General features: G+C 41.0%; 1 protein-coding gene across 6 annotated transcripts in view; it reads left to right on the top strand.

Moving 5' to 3' along the window:
• The window catches only part of DZANK1 (double zinc ribbon and ankyrin repeat domains 1), a 101544-nt gene that overhangs the window by 297 nt on the left and 88764 nt on the right, over positions 1-12483 (top strand). For 3 of the 6 annotated variants that reach the window (XM_037993972.2, XM_073008622.1, XM_007961153.3), the window contains exons 1-3: positions 76-1405; positions 1769-1885; positions 7486-7639. In XM_037993972.2, coding sequence (XP_037849900.2) covers positions 1777-1885; positions 7486-7639 — 263 coding nt within the window. In that variant the 5' untranslated portion in view covers positions 76-1405; positions 1769-1776. Of the gene's footprint in view, positions 1-75; positions 1406-1768; positions 1886-7485; positions 7640-12483 lie in introns of those variants that run through there. The other 3 variants (XM_007961145.3, XM_037993970.2, XM_037993971.2) reach the window with 3 other exon arrangements.

Here is a 12483-nt window from a genome sequence, read left to right as displayed (position 1 = left end):
GTTGCGAGGGGACGGTCCACTTTGGGAGAGTTGAGGGGTCTGGGGATCCTGTTGACTGCTGCACGTTGCCATTTGGGCCTGGCGGATCCGCCTTTTTCTTGATTCCCTTTGCGTGGGGCCCACTGGCCACCCCAGCTTCGTAAGGGCAGCTGCTAGTTGATGCTCGCGAATTACCTCCTCTCCTACATATTTTTTATTTAGAATTAATTTTTCAACTATTTTTATTTTATCTGCCTTTCACTTGAATGGAAGTGCGACTATAGGCAAGTCTCAAGTCCAGCTACACTCCTGTAGGAGCTATTGCTGTGCTGTAATATCTGCAGTTTATATTCTTGGCCCTCGATCTGGAACTATCCAACGAGGCATTAAGTTCACCCCTTAAATTAGTTACCCCACTTTTGAAAATACAGTCTGTGACAAAGCTCAAACTGCAGAGATGTTCAGATCAGCATTATTAGAACTGCAGCAGGCGGCCGGGCACGGTGGCTCACGCCTGTAATCCCAGCACTTTGGGAAGCCGAGGCGGGCGGATCACGAGGTCGGGAAATCGAGACCATCCTGGCTAGCACGGTGAAACCCCGTCTATACTAAAAATACAAAAAAAAAAAAAAAAAATTAGCCGGGCGTAGTGGCGGGCGCCTGTAGTCCCAGCTACTCGGGAGGCTGAGGCAGGAGAATGGCGTGAACCCGGGAGGCGGAGCTTGCAGTGAGTCGAGATCGCGCCCCTGCACTCCAGCCTGGGCGACAAAGAGAGACTCTGTCTCAAAAAAAAAAAAAAGGAACAGCAGCAGGCAAAACTAAAAAGAAACTAGAAATAGCCTAAAAGGCCAGCCCCAAATGGATAAATAAGTACATGAAAAACGAAATAATACAGTGAGAATGCAAGAAGTAGACTATAAAAATGGAATGAATATGTAGATTATAATTGAGCAAAATCTGTGGATTCTTAATGAAATTTGAAAAGACAATACAGAGGTGTAAATGGTTGCTGTGTTAAGGAGAGCGTTTTTTCTCCCTGAAACCTTCTGTGCATTAAAAATTATGACGGCCTTCCTCCCCACCCTCACCTCCAAAAAGACTAGTAAGGCTTTCATACTGGTAGTTAATTATTAATACCAGGATTTATAAATACAGTAGATGGAATGGGAGGCTTGTGTTTATTGGTCACTGTTTATATTCTTGCAAACGTCCTTTTCACTAACAACTAATACTCTGCAGTCCTTCTAAAGTGTCTTTGCAGCTTTCAAGTACTAGAACTGCTCTGGTGAAAGTGGCAAGGCTGTGAACTTGGAGCTTTCCCAAAAAAGTTAGCTCTGACTAACGTTTTGTGGTACACACAGAGTTACTTTGGTTCCCCTTGTATGACGACTTGCCCTGAAGCCAAGAGAGGTGACACACACCAAAGGTAGGAAAAGGCGAGAATGATTTAGAGGGAACTCAAGTAAAAGCATTAGTGATAGTCTCTGTTTTCCTTACTCATTTAATTTACCCTTTTAAAGTAACTTCTTTCCCCGGTCTCCTGATTCATGCTCCTTTCTTGGAAGTGAGGTATTTAGATAATCGAAACCCCACACAAGACTTCAACAGCAAATACAGCCATAATGTAAATATTATTTCAATTAAAAAGGGAATAATATTTGTAGTGCCATGTTAACAGTATTCTCTTTTGTTTGAACTAGTTTTGCTGCATTTAAATTAAGTGCTTCTCTTCAACTTTTGTGTACAGCTATAAGTGCACAGTGGAATTTATTTTTTTTCTATGTATAAGGAGAGAAAATGACTGCTGGTTCAGTGTGTGTCCCTCAGATCATACCACTACGAGTGCCTCAGCCTGGAAAAGCTAACCATGAAATTGATAACAATACACTTTTAGAAATGAAATCAGGTAAGCATCACATATGTTTGAAATTGTTTAAAATAACATTGTCATATTTCTTGTGTTTATCTGGTTGCTGGTTTATCTCATTGCATGCTTTCTCACTCTTTGCTCAGCTCTTTGGGAAATTTGTAAAACTTCTAAAATTTGAAACAGTGCTGTACATTGATGGTTTATAGAGTGGTATACATTTAGATTAAAATGGTTAGCTTTGACCAACCTTTCATTTGTATAGTTTCAGCAATGTCTTGACTTACCTTAGCCAAAGTAAGATATCCTGGTACTGGCCAGGGACAGTGGTTCATGCCTGTAATCTCAGCACTTTGGCAGGCCGAGGCAGGTGGATCACCTGAGGTCAGGAGTTCAAGACCAGCCTGGCCAACATGGCAAAACTCTGTCTCACTAAAAATACAAAAATTAGCCAGATATGGTGGTAGGCTCCTGTAATCCCAGCAACTCAGGAGGCAGAGGCAGGAGAATCACTTGCACCTGGGCGGTGGAGGTTGCAGTGAGCCAAGATCGCACCAGTGCACTCCAGCCTGGTCAACAGAGCGAGACGAGACTCCGTCTCAAATAAAAAAAAAAAAAGAAAAATTTCCCGGTGCTTCCCCAAAGTTTTCCAACATGCTCATTATTTAGCTGGCATAATAAATTTGACCTGCTAATACAGGCTTTCCAGTCAGACAGGTTGGAGACTTAATCCCTGCCTTGACAACTTCTAGTGACCTTGGGTACATTACTTAGTCTTTTCGAGTCTCAGTTTCCTCACTGTAAGACACGAATAATAATACATACTTCTTAGAGCCATTGTGAGGATAAATAGGTTTGTGTATGTATGAGGTGCACAGGGTTTGGCATGTAGTAATGCCAGAATAAATCTCAACTGTAATTACAGAAATAAAGCAGTGAGGGCCAGGCGAGGCGGCTCATGCCTGTAATCCCAGCACTTTGGGAGGCCAAGGCGAGTGGATCACCTGAGGTCAGGAGCTCGAGACTAGTCTGACCAAAATGCTGAAACCCTGTCTCTACTAAAAATACAAAATTAGCCAGGCATGGTGGCCAATGCCTGTAATCCCAGCTACTCGGGAGGCTGAGGCAGGAAAATCGCTTGAACCCAGGAGGCGGAGGTTGCAGTGAGCCGAGATTGCGCCACTATACTCTAGCCTAGGTGACAGAGCAAGACTCCATCTGAAAGAAGAAAGAAAGAGAGAAAGAAAGAAAGAAATGAATGTATATCCTGCCAACATTTATTCTTCAAATTCTTAAATATGTGTGTATATGTACACATATACATATATACACATACACATATATAATTATCATAAGGAAGGAAAGTTTTATAGGTAAAACATATGCACAAATATTTGTGTAAAAAAGACTTTGAAATTACAATTTTTGCCTTTTAACCAATTATGTATTTTAATAACTGAAATATATAGAAACTATCTGCATTTATGGTATGGCCCCATGCTGCTTAGACCAAGAGTTCTGACTAAGAATATGTATTATTTTCTGTGTTCTCCTTTAGCTTAAAAACTGATACAATTTTTTAAACTGTCAAACCAAATTAAACATTTTAATATATGTGCTCATAATTCTTAGGAGAAGTTGGGTGATTATTGACAAAAGATGATATGAATGATAGGGTATCAAAATTCCCTGATACGTAAATATCAAATAAATAGTTTTCACAATTCAGTAACAAAAAGAACAATAACCCAAAAGAAAAATGGGCAAAGGACATGAAAAGACCTTGTTTTGTTTTTCCTTTTACAACTTTTATTTTAGTACCGGGGGTACATGTGCAGGTTTCCTACCTGGGTATATTGTGTGGTGCTGAGGTTTGGGGTATGATTGAGCCCATGACCCAGGCAGTGAGCATCGTTGTAGGTTTTCAGCCCTCCCCACCCTCTAGTAGTCCCCAGTGTCTATTGTTACCATCTTTTTTTGTTTTTTTTTTTTTTTGAGACAGACTCTCACTCTGTTGCCCAGGCTAGAGTGCAGTGGCGCGATCTCGGCTCACTGCAAGCTCCGCCTCCCGGGTTCACGCCATTCTCCTGCCTCAGCCTCCCCAGTAGCTGGGACTACAGGCGCCCACCACCACGCCCGGCTAATTTTTTGTATTTTTAGTAGAGACAGGGTTTCACTGTGTTAGCCAGGATGGTCTCGATCTCCTGACCTCCTGATCCGCCCGCCTCGGCCTCCCAAAGTGCTGGAATTACAGGCATGAGCCACCGCGCCCAGCCTATTGTTACCATCTTCATGTCCATTTGTACCTAATGTTTAGCTCCCATTTATAAGTGAGAACACATGGTATTTTGTTTTCTGTTCCTGTGTTAATTCACTTAGGATTATGACCTCCAACGGCATCCATGTTGCTGCAAACGACATGATTTCATTATTTTTTGTCACTGCATAGCATTCCATGGTGTGTATGTACCACATTTTCTTTCTCCATTTCACCATTCGTGGGCACCTAGGTTGGTTTCATGTCTTTGCTATTGTGAATAGTGCTGTGACGAACATATGGGTGCATGTGTCCTTTTGGTAGAACAATTTATTTTCCTTTGGGTACATACCCAGTAATGGGATTGCTAGGTTGAATGGTATTTCAACTCTTCTTTTTTTTATTTTTTATTTTTTATTTTGAGACCGAGTCTTACTCTGTCACCCAGGCTTGAGTACAGTGATGCAATCTTGGATCACTGAAACCTCTGCCTCCCGGGTTCAAGTGATTTTCATGCCTCAGTCTTCAGAGCAGCTGGGATTACAGTCGTGTGCCACTACGCCCAGCTAATTTGTGTATGTTTAATCTGCCTGCCTGGGCCTCCCAAAGTACTGAGATTACAGGTGTGAACCACAGCACCCAGCCTCAACTCTTATTTCTTTGAGAAATTTCCAAGCTGCTTTCCACAGTTGCTGAATTAATTTACATTTGCACCAACAGCATGTAAGTGTCTGTTTTCTCTGCAACCTCACCAACATCTGTTAGTTTTTGACTTTTTAACAAAAACCATTCTGACCGGTGTGAGATAGTGTCTCATGGTGGTTTTGATTTGCATCTCTTTGATGATTAGTGATGACGAGCATTTTTTCATGAGTGTGTTGGCCACTCGTGTATCTTCTTTTGAGTAGTGATTAAAAGACATTTTGTAGGAAAGGAAATATAAAGGTCTCTTAAACGTAGGAAAATGTTTCTTCTCCTCACCCTTCTCCCTACCCCTTCAGCTGCTTGCTGAGCAGACCTTATCCCTGCTTCACCTATTCCAAGCTCTTAATCACCACCTGATAAACTGTATTTCCTTGTTTATTTACTGTTTCAGTGTCCTTCCTGAAACATAATCTCCATGAGAACAGGGACCATTCTAGGTACAGGGGATATGCAAGGAGACCCTCGAATATACTTTTGCATATCCCCTATACCTAGCACCATGTCTGGTACATAATAGGTACTCAGCAAACATTTGTTGCAATGAATTAGTGAGTTTTACTCAAAATGCAAGAAAGATGAGTTACAGGATAGTATTTTTTTAACCTAGGAAATTAGGAAAACTAAAAGAAAACTGGGTAACACACTATATGAGGAAGATTGTGGTCAAATAAGTACTTTCATGCATTGCTGATGGCAGTGTAAATTGCTTAACCATCCACGGAGGGCAGTTTGGAAATATTAATCAAGATTACAAATGCGACCAGGCATGATGGCTCACGCCTGTAATCCCAGCACTTTGGGAGGCCAAGACAGGCGGATCATGAGGTCAGGAGATCGAGACCATCCTGGCTAACACGGTGAAACCCCGTCTCTACTAAAAATACAAAAAATTAGCTGGGCGTGTTGGCGGGCACCTGTAGTCCCAGCTACTTGGGAGACTGAGGCAGGAGAATAGAGTGAAACTGGGAGGCAGAGCTTGCAGAGAGCCGAGATTGCACCACTGCATTCCAGTCTGGGTGACAGAGCGAGACTCCATCTCAAAAAAGAAAGAAAGGAAAAAAAGATTACAAATGCTGGCAGAGCACAGTGGCTGATGCCTGTAATCCCAGCACTTTGGGAGGCCGAGACAGACAGATCACCTGAAGTCAAGAATTCGAGACCACCCTGGCCAACATGGCAAAACCCTGTCTCTACTAAAAATACAAAAATTAGCTGGGCATGGTGGTGGGCACCTGTAATCCCAGCTACTCAGGAGGCTCAGGCAGGACAATCGCTTGAACTCAGGAGGCAGAGATTGCAGTGAGCTGAAATCGCACCACTGCACTCCAGCCCGGGCAACAAGAGTGAAACTCTGTCTCAAAAAAAAAAAAAAAAAAAAAAGATTACAAATGCATATATTTTTGACTCAGCAGTATTCGTTTTACATATTTGTCTTACCCATATATTTACAGAAATAATTCTTTACAAAATTATTCTTACAGTGCTTATAACTGCAAAAGAAACAAAGAAAAGGAAAAAAGAAGGCAGCCTAAAGATCCATCTGTAGGGAATTGGTTAAATTATTGTTTATCTATATAAGAGAATGTGGTGCAGCCATAACAAAGAATGCAGAAGCTCTTTTTTTAAAAAAATTGCTGTTTATTTCCTAGGAAGCTCTTTATGTACCAATAGCAGACATATTGATAAATGAAAAAAGAACTGTGTAGAACAGGGTATAGTATGCCATCATTTGTGGCAAAAGAGGGGAAAATAAGAATATGTACATAAATGCTTGTATGGATATAAAATATTTTTGAAGGTTACTCAAGATCCCATTGATAGTCTCTGGGAAGCTGGTGTCACAGGTCAGGCGAGACTTTTCACTGTATACCCTTTTTGACCTGTTGAATCTTGAATCCTTGTTTGTATCAGTGCCCTGTTGGAGAGGCAAAAGAGCACAGTGGTTCAACAGCATGGGCTGTGTATCCAACCTAGCAGAAGTCAAATCACAACTCCTCTATTATTTAGCAACTTTATTAATCTCTCTGGGACTCAGTTACCTCATCTATAAAATGGGTGTAAAATAGGATCTACCTCATAGGGTTGTACAGATGAAATGAGCTCATTCATGTAAAGCACAGTTCTGGTACAGAGAAAGAACTGCATTATTGCTATTACTATTCATTTCCATTATGTGTATATAATAACCTATAGGTCAGTTATTTAAGTTGATTAATGCAATCTTAAATCATAACTTTAAATCTGAACTTAAATCACAACTTTAAATCTTAAATCACACACTTAAATTTTTTTTTTTTTTTTTTTTTTGAGACAGAGTCTCGCTCTGTCCCCCAGGCTGGAGTGCAGTAGCAGGATCTCGGCTCACTGCAAGCTCCGACCCCCGGGTTCACCCCATTCTCCTGCCTCAGTCTCCCCAGTAGCTGGGACTACAGACGCCTGCCAGCATGCCTGGCTAACTTTTTGTATTTTTAGTAGAGATGGGGTTTCACCATGTTAGCCAGGATGGTTTTGATCTCCTGACCTCGTGATCTGCTCGCCTCGGCCTCCCAAAGTGCTGGGGTTACAGGTGTGAGCCACCGCGCCCGGCAAATCTCAAATCTTAAACTGACCTGTAGGCATTATTCAGGGACTTGCTACTTTGGTGTTAATTATAGTTATCCTGTTTTGGATTTTTCAGACACTCCAGATGTCAACATATATTATACTCTGGATGGCAGCAAACCTGAATTTCTAAAGAGAACTGGCTATGGGGAAAATAACACATTTAAGTATATAAAACCTATTACTCTGCCTGATGGAAAAACACAAATTAAAGCTATTGCTGTCTCCAAGTAAGTTAAGAGCATGGTGATTAAATTAATTTATGATATAATAACATTATATTCTAATTTTATTCATTTTTTCCTATCAGAATCAGTGCTGCATTAGAAGGACACTACTGAAATGTTATTTTAATTTCGGCTTACATACGTAATATTTGTGTTTTACTTGCGTTTCCTTGAGGCATACTGTAAGATGCAGAAATCATAAGTAGACAGCTCAGCGAAGCGTTATGTATATGAATACTGTTTTTATTTTAAATTCCACATTGAGGTTTCAGGAAGGAAGATCCTTTCCAGGACTGGGGGCCTCTGAAGAGCTCCATGTGGCTCTGAAGGAAATACTGTGTTCACAGAGTGCGTCTTTCATTCCCCAGGATGCAGCCTACAACCACCGCCATCATTCTCAATTTCATTTTGTATCGACTTAATTGGCCTTCAAAGCTACTGTCATTTCAACTTGTTGGATATTAGCTACCATACTTTTTTCTTTATCCTTTTTTTCTTAATGACTTTTTCCCATTTTCAAATATAGAAACACTATTTAATTTGGAAACCTTCACCATGTGTGATAGGAAAAAAAAAAAAAAAACTCAAATGCTTGGCAATTCTGTGTGGCTGTGATATAGGAATTATTTTTCTAGCAATGCAGGTTTGACCATATTTTGGGAACATTTAAAAGCCCCAAACTGGCCGGGCATAGTGGCTCACCCCTGTAATCCCAGCACTTTGGGAGGCCGAGGCGGGCGGATCACGAGGTCAGGAGATCGAGACCATCCTGGCTAACATGGTGAAACCCCGTCTCTACTAAAAATACAAAAAAATTAGCTGGGCGTGGTGGCGGGCGCCTGTAGTCCCAGCTACTTGGGAGGCTGAGGCAGGAGAATGGCATGAACCCAGGAGGCAGAGGTTGCAGTGAGCTGAGATCGCACCACTGCATCCAGCCTGGGTGACAGAGTGACACTCTGTCTCAAAAAAAAAAAAAAAAGCCCCAAACTAAATACAGTACCGGGCTAGCCCTGTTACTTTGAAAGGACTCTAGCCCCAGACCCCACTGACTGAATTACTGCATGGCTTTTTGAGGAGAGCTACACATTCCACAGCAAACATGATTGCTTTGGCATCTGAAAATTAAAACAAATACAATGAAACAAAACAATCCCTTTATGCACATTATTATTGTTTTTAAATGGGTTCTGCAAATGGAGTATGTGCACGTTATTATTCTTTATAAAATGTTGGAACATGTAGCTTTTTCTCACTTGCCAAGCCACTTCTATCAAGGTAAGTCATCTCAATTATTAAAAATTAAGAAGCTTTTTAATGATTGCCATTCTAACTGGTGTGAGGTGGTATCTCATTGTGGTTTTGATTTGCATTTCTCTGATGATGAGCATGAAACAACAGGTGCTGGAGTGGATGTGGAGAAATAGGAACACTTTTACACCGTTGGTGGGAATGTAAACTAGTTCAACCATTGTGGAAAACAGTGTGGCGATTCCTCAAGGATCTAGAACTAGAAATACCATTTGACCCAGCCATCCCATTACTGGGTATATACCCAAAGGATTATAAATCATGCTGCTATAAAGACACATGAACACGTATGTTTATTGCAGCACTATTCACAATAGCAAAGATTTGGAATCAACCCGAATGTCCATCAGTGACAGACTGGATTAAGAAAATGTGGCACATATACACCATGGAATATTATGCAGCCATAAAAAAGGATGAGTTCGTGTCCTTTGTAGGGACATGGATGCAGCTGGAAACCATCATTCTCAGCAAACTATCGCAAGAACAGAAAACCAAACACTGCATGTTCTCACTCATAGGTGGGAACTGAACAATGAGATTACTTGGACACGGGAAGGGGAGCATCACACACCGGGGCCTATTGTGGGGAGGGGGGAGGGGGCAGGGATAGCATTAGGAGATATACCTAATGTAAATGACGAGTTAATGGGTACAGCACACCAACATGGCACATATATACATATGTAACAAACCTGCACGTTGTGCCCATGTACCCTAGAACTTAAAAGTATAATAATAATAATAAAAAAATTAAGAAGCTAAACACTCTGGTGGCCAAATGCTGTAAGGCAGGCCTCCTTAGAAGCTACAAGTAGTAGTAAAATGAAGAAGCAATTTAATGACTGACTATGCAGTTTGAAGGAGTTAATAAGGCTTTCGAGAGAGAGTAAAAAATAAGGTCATTCTTTATGCCTCTCACCGTTCTGCTCTGTGCCCTCTAAGTGTCTATTCTGAAAGGTACTTAACAGTACTAACGTATTTCAGATGTGCTCAGCTTAGGGAAAATATTTATATATTTATATAAAAAATTTATATATTTATATAAAAAACATTTGAATTTTCAGCTCAAAAGGTGAATGCCTTAGCTGGTTCCCCAAGGAAGGGCCAGCTGGGGTGGGGGAAACAGCCTGGATCTTAGAGGGTGGAATAAGTGGATAAGAGCCAGGCCTCTACTCATGTGACCTCATGTGGGGTTGTAAGTGTGCATTCTGGGAGCCTCCCGACCATCCAAGATTCAAGTGATTCCTGGATGGAGAGGCTTGTGATGTCTGCGAAGTGTGTGCTAACAGGAAGGACAATTGGATCTTGGATGACAGGCCTGGGGCCGAAGGTTAACATGCAGACGAGATGGATGCCGAGGCGAATGAGTTAAGCAAGTGATTCATGTAAAAGATCATCTATATCTGTAACCAGATTTGTGAATCTCTTTAACATTAAACAACGTAGAAGTTTTAAGCTACCTTTCTAGAAGATGGAGAAAAAAATTCTAAGAAATATACAATTCGTCTAAATAGTCACTACCTATCTGTGAGTGACAGTATTTAGAAATAATGTCTCAGCTTTCTGTGATCAGAAGACACTCGCATGTTCACTGGCTGGAGTGACTCATAGGTGGCTAAATTTCCCTGTTTAAATCTCTTCTTTAAAAAAAAAATAATAAAACCAGATTTACAGATTCATAAATCTTCCCCTCTAAGATCCAGGGATACTTATTTACTTAAAGGTTCAAAAATTTTAAGAAATATAAAAATTGAGCATGTAAGAAATCTGAGCAGTTGCTGAAGAAATGCTAATGAAACAGACAATATGTATTAAAGATCAGTATGAAAATGAGTAAGGGCAAAGCAGACAAAAAACCCTGAAGAAAAAAGATAATTGGAAATATAAAAAGTATCAAGAGTCTGGCCAGAGCAAATAGAAACACGGGCTGTGGTAACCAGTGAGCCGTAATCACAGAGAAAGGATAACACGGGAAAGGTGAGCTTTCAATGCAAATGAGGAGGGGTGAGAGTTAAAAACATCAAATAAATATGCCAAGTGTGGTCATGATGATGTGGGAGAGGCTGCTGGATGTCCCCCAATATCTGTTTTTCCCTTTAATAATAGGGCCCATGATTTTTAGCCAGGCACGTGGTTGCCTTGAAGATACTTCCCAATCCCTGTTGCCCTAGTTAGAGATGTGTACCGGGCTGTGGCCAGTGGATACACGTACAAGTGATGTGTTCAACTTTAAGATTGTACCTTTAAAGAGAAAGGGTGAGCTTTGCTTCCAATTGGCTGGAATGTAGATGTGGTTGGTCAGTCAGGTTGGGCCATGAGGATAAATGCAATGTCATAGAAATGATGGAGTAACAAGGTAGAAACTTGATATCATGTTCCTGTCACCATGACACCCCTATACCAGCTCTAGACTGCTTATACCCTATGACTTCTGTCTTGTTTAAACCTCTATTTGTTAGTTTGTTTGTTCGTTCGTTTATTTTTTGAGACAGGGTCTTGCTGTGTCACCCAGACTGGAGTGGAGTGGTGTGGTCTTGGGTCACTGCAACCTCCGCCCCCTGGGTTCAAGCAATTCTTGTGCCTCAGCTTCCTGAGTAGCTGGGATTACAGGTGTGTGCCACCACAGCCAGCTAAATTTTTGTACTTTTGGTAGAGACAGGGTTTTGCTCTGTTGGCCAGACTGGTCCTGAACTCCTGGCCTCAAGTGATTCACCTGCCTTGGCCTCCCAAAGTGCTGGGATTACAGGAGTGAGCCACCGTGTCCTGCCTTAAAGACACTATTGTTTTGATTCTGTGTTACAGCAGCCAAGCCTATATCTTGATAGACAAGGGACACATATCAAGCAAATACCTACAGAGAACATGATTGAGAGTACAGGTCATCAACAAGGCTGACAATATCAAGTGTCAGCAAGTATGTGGAGAAGCTGGAACCCTCAGCTAATGTTGGTGGGAATGTAAAATGGAACAGCCACAGTTTGGCAGTTTCTGAAAATTAAACACATACCTGCCATGTGACCCAGCAATTCCACTCCTCGGTATCTATTGAAGAGAAATGAGAACATGTCCACATAAAGACTTATGTGTGAATGTTCATAGCAGCATTATCCATAATAACCCAAACCCAGAAATAATCCAAATGACCATCAACTGGGAAATGGACATAAAAATCGTGATATATCTATAAAATGGAATACTACTCAACAATAACAATGAGTGAGTTACAACAACATGGATGAGCCTCCAAAAAAAGAGATAAATAAAAAATCCAGACACGTAAGATGACTGCATATGTATGATTACATTTATGTTAAATTTCTAGAAAAGACAAAACTATAGAGATAGGAAACAGATCAGTGGTTGCCTAAGATAGGTGGTGGTAGCGAGGAGTGACTGCACACAGGCACAAGGGAATTATTTTGGATAATGGAAATGTCCTAAACATTTCCACTGTGCTGATATTCGCACAGTTGTCTACACTGACTGAGTCCCATTGAACCAGTTGCTTAAAATAGATGAATTTTGTGTCATGTAAA

The sequence above is a fragment of the Chlorocebus sabaeus genome, chromosome 2 (genome assembly GCF_047675955.1).
Source record: "Chlorocebus sabaeus isolate Y175 chromosome 2, mChlSab1.0.hap1, whole genome shotgun sequence".
NCBI lineage: Eukaryota > Metazoa > Chordata > Mammalia > Primates > Cercopithecidae > Chlorocebus > Chlorocebus sabaeus.
This window is presented reverse-complemented; position numbering and strand designations above follow the sequence as displayed.